At 33.7% G+C, this 14,176-nt stretch overlaps 1 protein-coding gene across 6 annotated transcripts in view; it reads left to right on the top strand.

Moving 5' to 3' along the window:
- Window positions 1-14,176, top strand: part of LOC121410424 (cadherin EGF LAG seven-pass G-type receptor 2-like) — a 69,648-nt gene that overhangs the window by 38,686 nt on the left and 16,786 nt on the right. For all 6 annotated transcript variants that reach the window (XM_041602511.1, XM_041602510.1, XM_041602507.1 and 3 more), the window contains exons 5-21: window positions 2,411-2,700; window positions 3,134-3,297; window positions 4,181-4,327; window positions 4,634-4,744; window positions 5,362-5,521; window positions 6,113-6,372; window positions 6,854-7,037; window positions 7,307-7,503; window positions 7,948-8,154; window positions 8,479-8,665; window positions 8,932-9,178; window positions 9,591-9,770; window positions 10,096-10,222; window positions 10,595-10,798; window positions 10,928-11,166; window positions 11,784-11,850; window positions 13,099-13,178. In XM_041602511.1, coding sequence (XP_041458445.1) covers window positions 2,411-2,700; window positions 3,134-3,297; window positions 4,181-4,327; window positions 4,634-4,744; window positions 5,362-5,521; window positions 6,113-6,372; window positions 6,854-7,037; window positions 7,307-7,503; window positions 7,948-8,154; window positions 8,479-8,665; window positions 8,932-9,178; window positions 9,591-9,770; window positions 10,096-10,222; window positions 10,595-10,798; window positions 10,928-11,166; window positions 11,784-11,850; window positions 13,099-13,178 — 3,051 coding nt within the window. The remainder of the gene's footprint in view (window positions 1-2,410; window positions 2,701-3,133; window positions 3,298-4,180; window positions 4,328-4,633; window positions 4,745-5,361; window positions 5,522-6,112; window positions 6,373-6,853; window positions 7,038-7,306; window positions 7,504-7,947; window positions 8,155-8,478; window positions 8,666-8,931; window positions 9,179-9,590; window positions 9,771-10,095; window positions 10,223-10,594; window positions 10,799-10,927; window positions 11,167-11,783; window positions 11,851-13,098; window positions 13,179-14,176) is intronic.

Raw genomic sequence — 14,176 nt, 5'->3', positions numbered from 1 at the left:
GGTTAAGAATATCCAAGTCTCCATTTTATAGTTCAGATGTAAATTACAAGATGAGATGAGCTTCCTCTATCTCAATGCAACCTAGATAAAGAAATTGCCCAGCTATCACTGTCATATTTCAATCATGATGAGATTCAGCTGAAATACTTGGACAAAACTTGTGCACATTAATATGTGCAGACCCAGAAATTGATATTAATGTGCTGATCATATTTTATATAGCAGATAAAAGTAAAATCTTACAAAGGCACAGTCATTTTCATACAACCATCAGTGTATTACAGGCTTGCTTGCAGCTGACTCATTTGTTCAGATTTCCCTTTTTTTATGGAAAATTACAAAATAACAGGACTCGGTCAAATATCCTTGTGTAAAAACATGCCTGTCTATGTGTCAATTGAAAGTTTGCATGTAACTGTATACCTACCATTAGTGCTGTGAAAGATTTAGATATGTAAGTACTACTATTTCATGGTTATTATTTGTTCAAGGGCATTTCAGACTGTCCAACAGCCTCATCTTCAAATCCTTAGGATAAAAGACATGTGAGCAACATTTGCTACAGGTTCCTTTATAAGCCTGTATCCAAACACAAGCCTTCTCCTCATTCAGACTATAACAAACATTTGTTATACTATACACAAGTCATGTATTTTGACATTTAAAAAATATTTATATTTATCTGTTTTATTGAAATGAGCTGACAAAGTGTGCGATGTGTGTAGTTACTATTTTGAATAAATACCAATGAAAAAAGTTTTATTTCATCATTTGATATAAACAATGTACAGTGGTGGGTATATTACTTGACCAGCTGATTTTTAACTGAGCCTTTCTATATTTGTTTTTTTATACATGTTAATGTAAAAGACAAATATTTCTTTCTTACTTGTAGACCAGTTTTTAATAAATGATAACATTGCTTTTAATACAGTATTCATTATACCATGGTTGTATAATCTGGTCTGAACAGACTTCATTCATCCTCCATCTTGCTAAGGCATTGACAGGAATAGGATAAAGCTATGGTTAGTTGCAAGCACTCCCAACTGTCTGCGGCCAAATATTAGAGAGATGATTGATTTCTGCGCCCAGGCTGTCTCATTTTTCATCTCGTATTCTGAGGGGTGCCTCCCTATTTTGTACATCAAAGTATGGGAATGCTATGCCGCTTTAATTCTACGAGGGATGAAGGCATGGCCAAGGGGAGAAAAGAAGGAAAGAGAGAGAGAGTTGGGGGAGAACATGGAAAAAAATGTAGATGAAATCATCAAAATAATGACTAAAGAGATGGGTAAATAACCAGAAAGTAAAAGAGAGAGTTCTTATATTACAAAAGTTCCCTTAATAGACATGAAATTAATGTTTTAATTCTAGAAAATGATTCAAACAGTACATGTTATTATTTTATTGGTTTTAATAAAAGTGCCAATGCATAAAAAATTGACTTCTCTATAAAGAATTAAAAAAGAAAGAATAAAGTTTATGGTAAGATATACTATAGAAAGGAGATAAGAATGAAAAAGTTCATATTTTATAGATGAAGTGAAGTGGTAGTGTTTGGGGGGGGGGTGGTAGTCTAGACAGAGGTAAAAAAAAGATTGAGAGACATTAAAGTAGCTACTAGAGGAAGGATTTCAGCTCAGAGCTGGATAAAAGGGTTGGAAGAGGATAGACTGGGAAGGTGAACTAAATGGGCTGCAAATTTGTAGTATCTTGTTTCAAATAACTAGCGCTGATGAAAAATTCTGCCTCGGGTGTTGATTTGTAGGAACATGGAGGGTATTGAATTTTTAGAATGCCTCCAGGCTAGAATGTTAGGAAGGTACATCAAAACAAAGGAACAGAAAAGGCTTCACCAGCTTTGCTCTGTCAAGGAAAAAAAAAAGGATTATTAGATATACAAATGACTAATTGCTCTGAAAATGAATAGAATCTACTGTGATCTGGTGTTTAATTTCATTCTAGCTTGGGCATGGATTTTTTTAAGGTGTTCATGAGAAAATAAGACTCTGTTCTCACTACCTTCCCGAAACTAGTTTAATGTGTAAATAGAACGGTCGAAGTGATCTGCCAAACCGGTTCATGAAAATACTTCGCGATGTACTTTTCAAGATCGCTTTGCCTTGTTAAACTGGTTTTACAGTGAATGAGGACACAAATGTTCAGAAGCGAGGCGGTTTCATGAACCGGTTTGGAAGTGATTAAAGGATTCGCTCATTATTTAGTAGCGTATATAAAATTGCGCAAAAATTGAAAATTGATTTTTACAAAGGGTTATTTTATAATATGTTTCTTAATCAAGATGAAAAAATATTCTTGTGTGCCATTCATTTCATCACTGAAATATCCTAAACAAAAGCAAAAATCAATTTTAACTCATGATACAAGTTTCTGTATTTCTCTGTAGATTCCTAGATCTGAATGGACCCTTTATCATTGGTGGGCTCCCAGAGCTACCAAGTGAGTTCCCTGTGGAGAATACAGACTTCAAAGGCTGTCTACGTGATATATACATCAATAATGAACTCTTGGACCTTGCTACCAATGTGGAGGACTATAACACCCAGCCAGGCTGCCCTCACATGGCTAATTTCTGTGAGAGTGACCCCTGTCATACTGGAGGAACTTGTGAGAATGGATGGGATCGTTATCATTGTCACTGCTCAGAAGGAAGTGGAGGTGTTAATTGTCAGGAAGGTATGGTATTTGTAGGTTTTTATTCTTCTAGTTTTGCCCTTTGGAAAATTATTATAAAATAGCCTGAAATAAAATAACATTGATTAAAAGGACTATTGAACTTTGAAACATATTGTCAAATGTAGACAATGCTGAAATATAGACTTATGAACCAGTGAATCTGTATTTATATATTTCAACTTTTACTATTATTATTAAAGTTTAAGTTACCTATTTGAAGCATGCTCTGAAGAAAGAAACCACAATGTTACTGAAGAATGTATATACTTGTATTGTTCTGATTTCATCCCTATTGATATTATTTATTACAAGTACTGCTCAACTGAAATTTCTTGTTTTTCAGTATTGATCTTTCCATCATATAGTGAAGTTCTCCTTTCTCAAATAACATCAGTAAATCAATAATTGAATATCATCTTTTGAATAATTACAGCCTTGTCCACACCGATTCGTTTTATTGGTGAGAGCTACATGAGATTTGATCTTGATCATCCAATCACCTTACCCTGGACCAATCGTGTTGTATTCCGTACCGGCCATGCCGATGGCGTCCTCATGTTTATCCAACTGTCAAACAACATCAACATTCGCATCGAGGTATGTTTGTATGTTCTGCAGAGCCAGAAATGTCATGAGAGATGTGTACTTATATTTCTTATATAATGTGTATCTGTGAGATATGAGCTGAGAGGTGATAGTATTGAAGTTGTTTGTTCTTCTGTCTGTAACAAAACCATAATTTAGATTTGTATAGTTTAATAAGGTCTAATCAATTATAAGCACATGTCATTCCTTTTATTTTTCTTGAACAAGAATCAATCACAAGAGAAGTGTTCAGGATGTCATTTATTTTTTTTTTTTTAGTAAAAATTGCTATGAACTTATAAACTACCATCCATGAAGAATCTATACAAGTACCACCAATGCATTGATAATGTAGCTTAACTCATTGAAACTGTGTGGAATGTGGGAACATTGTTCTTTGAAGGATTGAAAATGAAACTGAACCACATAAATCTTCTGAACTAATCCAACATGAATTTCAAACCATTGGACCCATAATTCTATATTTGAAAGAAATTTCTTTGGAATGCTATAATATGACTTCTAATTGGGACATAAAGCAATCATGAAATTTAAAAAAATGACAATAAGGTGAAGCTTTAGATTATGATGAGATTTTAATAGCTTATCATATTTTCATATATGCTTAACCGCTCACGATGGCGTTCTCCTGCATTCGTTTAAATTGTTATTTCTTTTTCATTGAATATTGCTTCTTGTTAATATTTATTTTTCATTGCTTTGCTATGACTATTGCTTAAATTGTTTGTAAAACTTAATTGTATCACCTAGATGTTATGTTGCATATTTATGCTGAGTGCAGAAATAAAATAAAATCAATCAATCAATATGCTTAACTGGCTTTGAAAAATTGTTCCTTTAATGCGTTGGTGTGTTATTTCTTTGCCTGATCCAGCTTGTTGAAGGTCACCTTCATTATGTGACCAGTTCAGTGGATGTCCAACTTGACCAGGCTATATTCAATGACAGAGAATGGCATGATATCAAGGCAGAATGGAAAAATGATAAAATCAAACTCTCTATGGATTTTGACAAGTACAGGGTAAGTTATGCTTAAGTATTACTGATAATATTATTGTTGTGTTACTTGAAGCATTTATTATTTTAGCAAAACAGAAATTAAGATATTTTCTGTCGCTGTAAAAATGTAGTAAAGTCAGTATATCTATTATACTAAAAGGATGAAAGTGAAAAGACACAAGGCCTTTATACACAATGCATTCAATCATATATAATGCAATTTCATATCATTCCCATTACCTCCCGTATTACTACTAAAAAGCATCATCTTTCATGTAACACAATCGTTACAATTTTTTTCTGATAATGATACAATCTTTGTTTACAGACATCTGTTCGTGCGACTGATAACATCAATGGAAAGACTGTACAGAGGGTTGATCTAGGAGGTAGATTAACTGATAATGGAATGTATAATGCTTTCACCGGATGCATGCAGGTAATTTAACAATACTTAAATCTCATTTATTGCAAATTTGTATTGCCATATACATCCCATGGCATTTTTTCGTCTTCTCCAAATTCAAAATAATGTAGAAGAAAAGTGGTTAGTTATCTAAACTTCTCTGTTGGAAACAAATGTAAATAAACCTTTAATATCAATACCCAAGCACCAAGGCATAAATCACGTCATTTTGTACTTGTTTTGAAATATGACAATCCCAGATAGTGTGAGGAAAGTAAAATGAAAAATATTACTGTGTTCATTCTATAAAAAGAAATTCTAATGAAATATTAAAAAGAATAAAAATGTAGATATCAGAGCTTTTGAATCTCCCTGAATTTAATGATTCTAACATGATTAACCTTGAGTAATCAACATCACTCTTATTTTCTAATGAATTACTCCATTGTATGAGGATATATGGATACCATAGCTTAACTTACTATACTTGTTAAAGCAAATTGTTATGTTAATGTATGATGTTTTTGTGGAAGAATGAAGCAAAACAAATGGTATAAAATTTAAAGAGTTAACATCAATTGCATATTGTCTTAAAGTAAAAATTGTATTTGATTGAATAATTCGGATATTGTATATTATGTAATTTACAGGGTATGTCTATTGGTGAAAGTCACCTTGATCCATCTACTGTTGAAGGAGTGAACATTGAAGAGGGCTGTAATGTCCCTAAAGCCTGTGATACCGCTCAGTGTCCAATCAACAGTGTATGTGTGGATTTATGGGATTCATTTGAATGCCAGTGTGATAAAGGTAAACTTCCTATTGATTCCATTATTCATTGATATTGATATATATGGTTGTCTTGCTGAGAACTGAAAATCTGTAATATTGTATTATTGTAAAGGTTTACAGTGTAAAGAGTAAGCACAAGAATAAAAAAAAATCACTGAATTCAGTGTCTGAAATCCGAGATCTTAATTCAATGTTTGGACTTTTAATCATAATGCTGTATAATAAATTTGTGTGTTATCTAGATTTGTTCTTCAGTAGCCACCCAACTAACTCAGTATACGCATTAAAGTAATATCTAGCTTGACACTTATATGACACATTGTGTTGGTAGTGTCGTTAAACCCTAATCAATCAATCAATCAGTAGCCACCCAACTAACTCAGTATACGCATTAAAGTAATATCTAGCTTGACACTTATATGACACATTGTGTTGGTAGTGTCGTTAAACCCTAATCAATCAATCAATCATACATTTTAGAATAATAAATTGATGCATAACCAAAGGAAGTAAATCACATCTTTAAGTAGCACCCTCTTGGACATAAAATTCTTCAAATTGAATGTAACTATTCCAGCTGTAATCTAATGTTTGTTATCCTCTTATCAGGTTATGTTGGTCCCAACTGTGTATCTGCCTGTGACCTACGTGTCTGTGAGCATGGATCCTTCTGTAATCTTGACAAGTCTGCAGAGTTTGGCTACACCTGTACCTGTTCTGACCTCTACTATGGAGATCACTGTGAGAATATCATAGATGAATGTGATGATGATTGGTGGGGTCATCAGATATGTGGACCTTGTGAATGTGATGAGGAGATGGGATTTGAATCTGCCTGTAACAAGACAACCAGTGAATGCTATTGTGCTGTGAGTATACATACATTTACTTTACTAGCAATTCAAATACATTGTCTAAAGTGAATCATAGACTTAGAATCTTAGAAGTGGGAAGAATAGAACAAATGCAGAAAATGTGAACATTCAGTCCAAAAGATAACACTTGTGAACTCATTATGAGATAAGATATTGACAGAGGAGGAAGGAGGTCTTATGATGTATGTAAATGAGCACAGAAATTAGAATAAATTGTAGTCAATACACACACATAAATATAGCTCACAAAAATAATAAGACTTATCAAAAGAGGTAGACTCCTTCAGAAGAAGAAAACAAAAGGCTGGAAGGGGGTAGGTTTGGGACAGAAGATGGACAGAAAGAAAAAAAGAGTCTTGCAGAGAAAGTGAAAGTTTAAAATGAAATATCATTATAGATGGTACAGTCTGAATTTGAAATGTATAAATCTTGTAAATTAATTATTTTAATGCATTTGATTCTACTAATGATATAGGAACATTCCTACAGACCATCAGATAGTGATACCTGCTTTCCTTGTAACTGCTATGAGATTGGATCACTAGGCCAGGATTGTGATCAAGAGACTGGGGCTTGTACCTGCAAGAGAGGTGCTATTGGTAGGCGATGTGATGAATGTGTTGATCCACATGCTGAGGTCACTCTTAGAGGTTGCGAAGGTAATCATAGATCACTCACCAGGATTTCCTTACTGCTTGTTATCTTACATTTATACAAGTAACAGTGAATGATCTGTTCTTGTTGATAGATGATTTGATTTCATATTCTGAATTGGTAATTTTTAGAGATGATAGAGTAGCCAATAGGTTTAAAGCACTCCATTTATAAAGATGATAGAGTAGCCAATAGGTTTAAAGCACTCCATTGGATTTCCTTTTCATAGTAATTAATCAAAATTTTCATTGTTGTTTTTCTTCTTTATTTTTAGTGGTATATGACTCGTGTCCTAAGCGTTTTTCTGAAGGTCTTTGGTGGCCAAGAACCAAGTTTGGAAAGACAGCTATCCTTGACTGCCCAGGAGAGAGCTATGGCTTTGCTACACGATACTGTGATTATGAGAATAACTGGCAAATGCCCAACCTTTTCAACTGTACCTCAGATAATTTCCTCCAGCTTCAGAATATAGTAAGGAACTCTTTTTTTCTTAACAATTTCTTATTTTGACATATGTTCATGATATTAAGTAGAACTTGATAATCCAATTGGTAAATAATGGTCACTCAGCATACAGCCAGATTATCATGTTGAATTCTTTCTAATTTCTGATGTTCAGCAGTTCATCAGCATAGAATTACTGGATATCTCAAATACGGATACCTATGTTCGAGATTAGACAGAAGATTGTTCACAGTAGTCTGTCAGGATGCTGTCATGGCACTCAGTTGAATGAATATGGTGTTTTTTAATTGATTTTCCAAGATTTGGCAGTACTTAATAAATGATAATGTAAACAAACTGAAAATATAGCTTTACCCTGTAATCAGGAGTGCAAAGAGTTCATTATATTCATGGGAATATGATGTTATACATGAGGTGTTAAATAAATTGATTCATTATTTATGTTTACAGCTTGAAAATCTGCAGAATGGTCAGAAACTATATCCAGAAGTTTCCTTCAACATTGCCATGAAGCTCCAAGAAGCAACTAATGAGACAGATAATTTCCATGGGAATGACATCAATATAGCTTACCAGGTCCTTGGCTATCTTCTCAGACATGAAAGTAAACAGGTGGGACTGAATGTGACTGCCACCATCATGAAGTCCTTTACAAAGGTATGAAAATACTCTCCGTGCTACTTCTTTATCAACCAGTTCTGTATCACTGATAGATCCTGTCTTGTGTACAAAAATATTCAATTATGCCACATGATTGGTGCTTTATTGCAAAATACTTCTATTCTGTAATAAATTTACTTCACTAAGGATTTTCTTTAAACTAAAATTGGTCATATTTGTTTGCCATAATGGAATAGCAACCATCTCTAATATACTTATTGTCATAATTCACAAGTTTTCTTACCAAACAGTTGCTTGTTGTGTACTTTTAGATTTTTTTGTTGTATATCATCACCATCACATCATATCCTTTTTTCACAGAACATTGTTGAGACAGTGAGCCGATTGTTTGAGCCTCAGAATAGAATTCATTGGGAGATGATCCAGGAGACTTCACGAGGAACGGCTGAGATCATGGAGGACATGGAAAAATTTGCTCTCAACATTGCAAAATTCACCAACTCTTTCTCCTATACCCCAGAATTCTCCATCATTACCCCCAATATCAGTAAGTCCTGTTTTATGCAATAGAAGTGAAGTTTCTGAAGATTTAATATTTTCATTAATATCATTTTTTGCCTCTAGATTTGTATAAATTTGTATTTGAAGAAAAAGAGAGTAAGATATATGAAATCTAAGCCTACACAAGAATAATAAATGATTGATTTCTGTATATTACTCATATGATTGACAAAAGGGTCATTAGAATATTTAATACATACATTAATTGAATTGAATAATTAATTAATGAATATATTATTGTCTCCTCTGCAGTCATGCACCATGATATCATCCTGCGTGAAAACTTCTCTGTGAGAGCTGTCCCTGAGTACGGGAAAGAAGCTTTACTTTCCCTTGATGATAACTCTCAAGTTCACATCCCTGGTGATCTGATCCAACCAAGGACAGAGATTGATGATCCTAATCAGATCTCTATTACTAGTAATGTTGCTGTGACAGCCTTCATTCTCTACTCCACTCTACAGAATCTTCTTCCTAACAGCACAATGGACAATGTCAGGTGAGCTGTCACATACAACTCCATATGGTTACAGTTCTCATATTATCCACCAGTCATTTTGATTGCATGGGTTTTCATCCCACCGCTGCCACCTTTCCAAGTCACTGCGACAAAAATAATAAAATCAATTGTACAATTCACTGCAACTATAAGTCAATGGCAGACCATGTACAGAAATTGTCAATCTGTTGTATATATATCAAATGTATTACCTCATATCATCTTGTGATACAGGACCTAATTGCTCATCTACTTTTTTTCCTCATATACTTTGAAAGTAAATGTATGAACTTATTTCTGATTATTTAGTTTTTGCTATATTTCTTTCTCCCATGTAACTCGCATTGCTTCTTGGTAGAAAAAAATCTCTATTTCAACTGACCATGATTTTCATTTTGTATCATATCTCCAGGAAACCAGATAACCATGTTGGTCAGATCATAGATTCTCCAGTAGTATCCTTCTCTATCTATGATGAGCTAGCCAATGGTACGCTGCCTGACCCTCTCCTGTCTCCAGTCATTATAGAGTTCCAGTCTATAGATGCAGTCAACAGGAGTGGACCGCAATGTGTCTTTTGGGATTTTGAGTAGTAAGTACTTCTTTGTAATTGTCTTAAACAGAATTTGGAAGGTTGTAAACAATTTTTTTTGGGGGGGAGGGGGGTTCCAGTGCCTTTCTGCCCATGTGATATTTTCACTCTAGAACAGATCCTTTTTAGCTACAGTTGGCTCTGCTCATCTAAACATTGACTATTATTTTCTTCCAGCACTATTCATTGTACAGGAGACAATATGTTATCCAACAGAAACAACTGATTTAAGATATATGTATTCTAATACCTGTAATGGTGTAGATATTTTCTTAGTACTCAGATAACTGTGAAAGACAAATATTTTTTCTTTTGATTTTTGTAGTAATAATGGTACTGGTGGATGGTCATCTGATGGTTGTGAGCTGAGTGGATATAACAGGACACATATCAATTGTTCCTGTACACATCTTACTAATATAGCAGTCATCATGGATAATGCACCTTACATGGTAAGCTATTCTGTCTACCAAGTCCTGATGGTAGAAAGGGTCATTCAAATGGGGAGATCGGTGTTGACCTAATATGTCAGGAATTTATAATGATTTCTTCATTTTTTACAAAGCCTAATGTGTTTTTAAAAAAATATCCTCTCTATAAAGGAATCTGTAAGGATAAGTGGTTAGTCTCTGTAAACAATATTGAATTATCATTGATAATAAATTTAAAAACAATATAGAATTATGCAGAGTAGATTATTTATTATAAATTCATGTTCCTGAATGATATTTTCTTTCATTTTTGTGAATAAAGCAACACCCATCTTATTCGTCTCCTGAATTAACAAATTTTTTTTTGGTTTTGTTTCAATAATCCTATTCCAGTATGTAGAGGAAGTGATGATCACTCTGTCTATAGCTGTCTATGTTGGTGTTGGTATTGCCATCTTGTGTCTCCTAATCACCTTCCTAACACTCCTGGGCGTGTCCAACCTGCACACCAATCTCAATAGCATACATATCAATCTATGCTTTGTACTCATCGCAGCTGAGGTTACATTCGGTGTTGGCATCAGTACAGAAAACAATGTAAGTCACAATTCAAATTCAAAATTCTTTGAATGAGATGTTATGCTATACATTATATTAATATTCTATACAATATTGATATCTTTGAAGCCTAATTCTGGACATATATTCTTTTTTTCCCCATAACAGTATGCCTGTACAGCCGTGGCCATCATCCTTCACTATGCCCTCCTCTCAGCATTTGGCTGGATGTTTGTAGAAGGTATCCATCTCTACCGGATGATGACAGAGATCCGTGATATCAACACCGGTCCCATGACATATTCCTATGTATTATCATATGGTCTGTCAGCTCTAATTGTTGGTTTGGCTGTTCCACTCAGTAACATCAATTATGGCTCACAGGTCAACAGCAGAAATGAACACTTGTGAGTTCAATTTAATTTCTTTGATAAAATCTTATGAGTTCATGAATTCATGATGCAAGTAGTTGAGATTAGATTATGCATTTATGACAGAATTTTTAAAAAAGTTAGAAATGGAGATGGGTGTTTTATAAAGCTGTTCGTAAAGTTACGCACAACTTTACACTGCAACATGTACTCTTATGTCCTAAATTAATGACATGGATGTATCATTTAGCACAAGAAGGGGTCACCAGTCATGCGTAAAGTCATTTGTATCTTACGAACAGCTTTATGAAACACCCACCTGGGGGATGTAACAGATATGATTGACTACGCATGATGATCAACATAGTCTAATGTAAAAGTAAGCCCTATGATCAGATATGAAGTTTCTTATGAGGCACAGATAACAGTGAACAGTTGTAATGTTATTTTCAACATGAATCATATGTTTCTCAATTTATACAAATATAAATAATTCTAATTGTCACTTTTTTGTGGTGTGGTTTTTTTTTTACTTTAAATTTTAAGTAATTTATTTACAATTGAAATATGTTTAGTCATTGAGAATTTTTCCCCCCAAGTTTAAGATGTCACATTCTGCTTCTAAACATTTCATTTCCTTTGTTTTTATACAGCTGTTGGTTTTCTGTAGAAGACTTGTTGATTTGGAGCTTTGCTGGACCAGTTCTTGCAGTAGTAGCTGTAAGTAGTTTCTGTAAAAAAAATTATCAGGATAGACTCTATGAATGTGTGTTATCCTGTGATGATAAAAGAATTTGGTTGTTGCATACTTTCACTTTTACATTAGTTTGATATACAGAGTATATAGGGACAGTGATTTTCCGCGATCGCGGAAAACGGACGGAATTCACGGAATCGGCTGTTTGAAACGGAAAGTGGCTTTTCAAACGAAAATCATGGAAAACATGTTTTTTCTCAAAATGCACAAAAAGCCAACAGAAATTAATCCCAAATCCTCAACAAAATACTAATATCAACTGAAAAAACACGATCTCACTTTGCAACAACATTCATGACAATTAACACATCGTAACTACACTCGAGCCTCTCCATCACTCGATCGTATCCAATTTGTAGTTTACACTTACGTCCGCATAGAAGGCAGAATCCGGCCGTGTGTTGCTGCCCTCTGCGTTCGGTCATAATATAATGATCACGGTGATTCATCAAATCCAAAATGGCGGATATTCGGAAGTCGTCGACTGCTCAAAACGATGTCCGAAAAGTCCCCAAATCAGCGATAAAATCCCATTTAACAATAAAATAATGCTAATAATATGAAAGGTGAGAATATATTAATGTTGATTATGTTTCCCTAATTTATTTTTGAGCTCGAATCTCTTCGATTAAAATGGATTTTAAAGCGATGTTAGTACATTGGTAGATGCAAATTTTGAGCAGCGCTAGCATTTTGACATCGCTACTCGTTGCGTATTGGTTTTCTATGTAAACGGAATTGTCAATTTTTCTTGTACACAAAGTCTATGGGGAAACGGAATTTCCGTTTCCAGACATGCTGAAACGGAATTTGAGATTTTCTGAAACGGAAAAGGCAATTTTTAGAAACGGAAAATCACTGTCCCTAAGTATACCTTTATTAAATAAAACATAAAACTTACATAAGTACAGCCAATGGGATGATTGTAATTTCAGATAATTAGGTCAAGATCAAAGGTCATTTGAGTTCAATGATAAAAGTACAGTTTTGGGGTGAAAAATACATGTTGGGAGATCACTGAATACAGTTTCTCATTCCCAGAGGTTGGAAAGTCTGGTTTTAAGGTGCATGTTCACATTTTTTTTGTGGGGGGGGGGGGGAATTTCATGTTTTTACCCATTATTATTATTATTCATTTGGGTTACACACAGTTTTCAGATCTGGTTCAAGCAACAAAAGCATAATTGTTGATATTCGTATTGATTTTTTAGATGAATATGGTAGTCATCTTCCTTGCCATCATGGAGTCCTGCAGATCAGCCAATAAGAATCCAGAATTTGGCAAACTGAGGTAAGACCATAGAGATAGTTGTGTGGAATGATTTTAAGGGCTTGGTTTTAGTAAGGATTTAATGCACTTATAGTTTTTTTGTGTGTGTCTTCCATAAGCTATAGTCCTCCAATATTTCAATTCTGGACAAACACCTGTCAATAGAATTCACTTCAGACTGGGTTGATATTTGATATCTTTGTATCGTAATACCAATTATCTTAAAGATGTGAAGAATCAGTGAAGACTAATACTGTAATAAAGATTTCTTTCTAATTCAGGCATAGAGCATGAAGCCCAAATCATTTTTCACTAAAACATTTTACTTTTATTTTTCTAAACATTTAGTTATGCAGTCTTTTACAACAGTTGTTTCTGCCAATTCAGGTGTATGGATATATTAGATTATTTGTTCTCATTCATATCAAGCCATAATTATCAGGTTAATCATATTATATATATATATATGTTGTACTGATTAGATATAATGAAGTTATAAATAGTCACTTCTATACAAGATTTTCTAGACAAAAGTACAAGTAATATACACATTTTTTTAAAGAAGATATAAAAAAATCACTTTAAACCGTCATATTTTTCTCAAGTAAAATTGTTTTTGTCTTGAGTAATTATATTGTTAATGTTAATGGTCTCCAAGTCTGTTAAACTGTTTGTTTCTTCTTGTTATTCACAAATACTAACTCACACACACACCTTAGACCACTGATGTAAGTTTTTATCTGAAAGCTGTGCTAAGTGTTTTTTTTTTAATCTCAAAATTATTGTTTCCAGATTTAGCCTGCTTGTGTTGATGTTTATTATATTATTTTAGTTATATGAAAGGGGATATTGAACTAATTGAAATATACATTACAAGTTGCTTCATTCCATGGCAAGCATGTTCTTCTTTGATAATAAAGTCAAGCATTTCCTCCAAAAATGACTAATGCCAAAAAAGAATGGAAAGAAAACAAAGATCTACAAAGCAAACAATTTTCCCTTTTTTAAAAGTTTTTTGT

The sequence above is a fragment of the Lytechinus variegatus genome, chromosome 3, assembly GCF_018143015.1.
Source record: "Lytechinus variegatus isolate NC3 chromosome 3, Lvar_3.0, whole genome shotgun sequence".
Classification (NCBI taxonomy): domain Eukaryota; kingdom Metazoa; phylum Echinodermata; class Echinoidea; order Temnopleuroida; family Toxopneustidae; genus Lytechinus; species Lytechinus variegatus.
The sequence above is the reverse complement of the archived record's forward strand: the minus strand, read 5'-3'. Positions and strand labels throughout refer to the sequence as shown.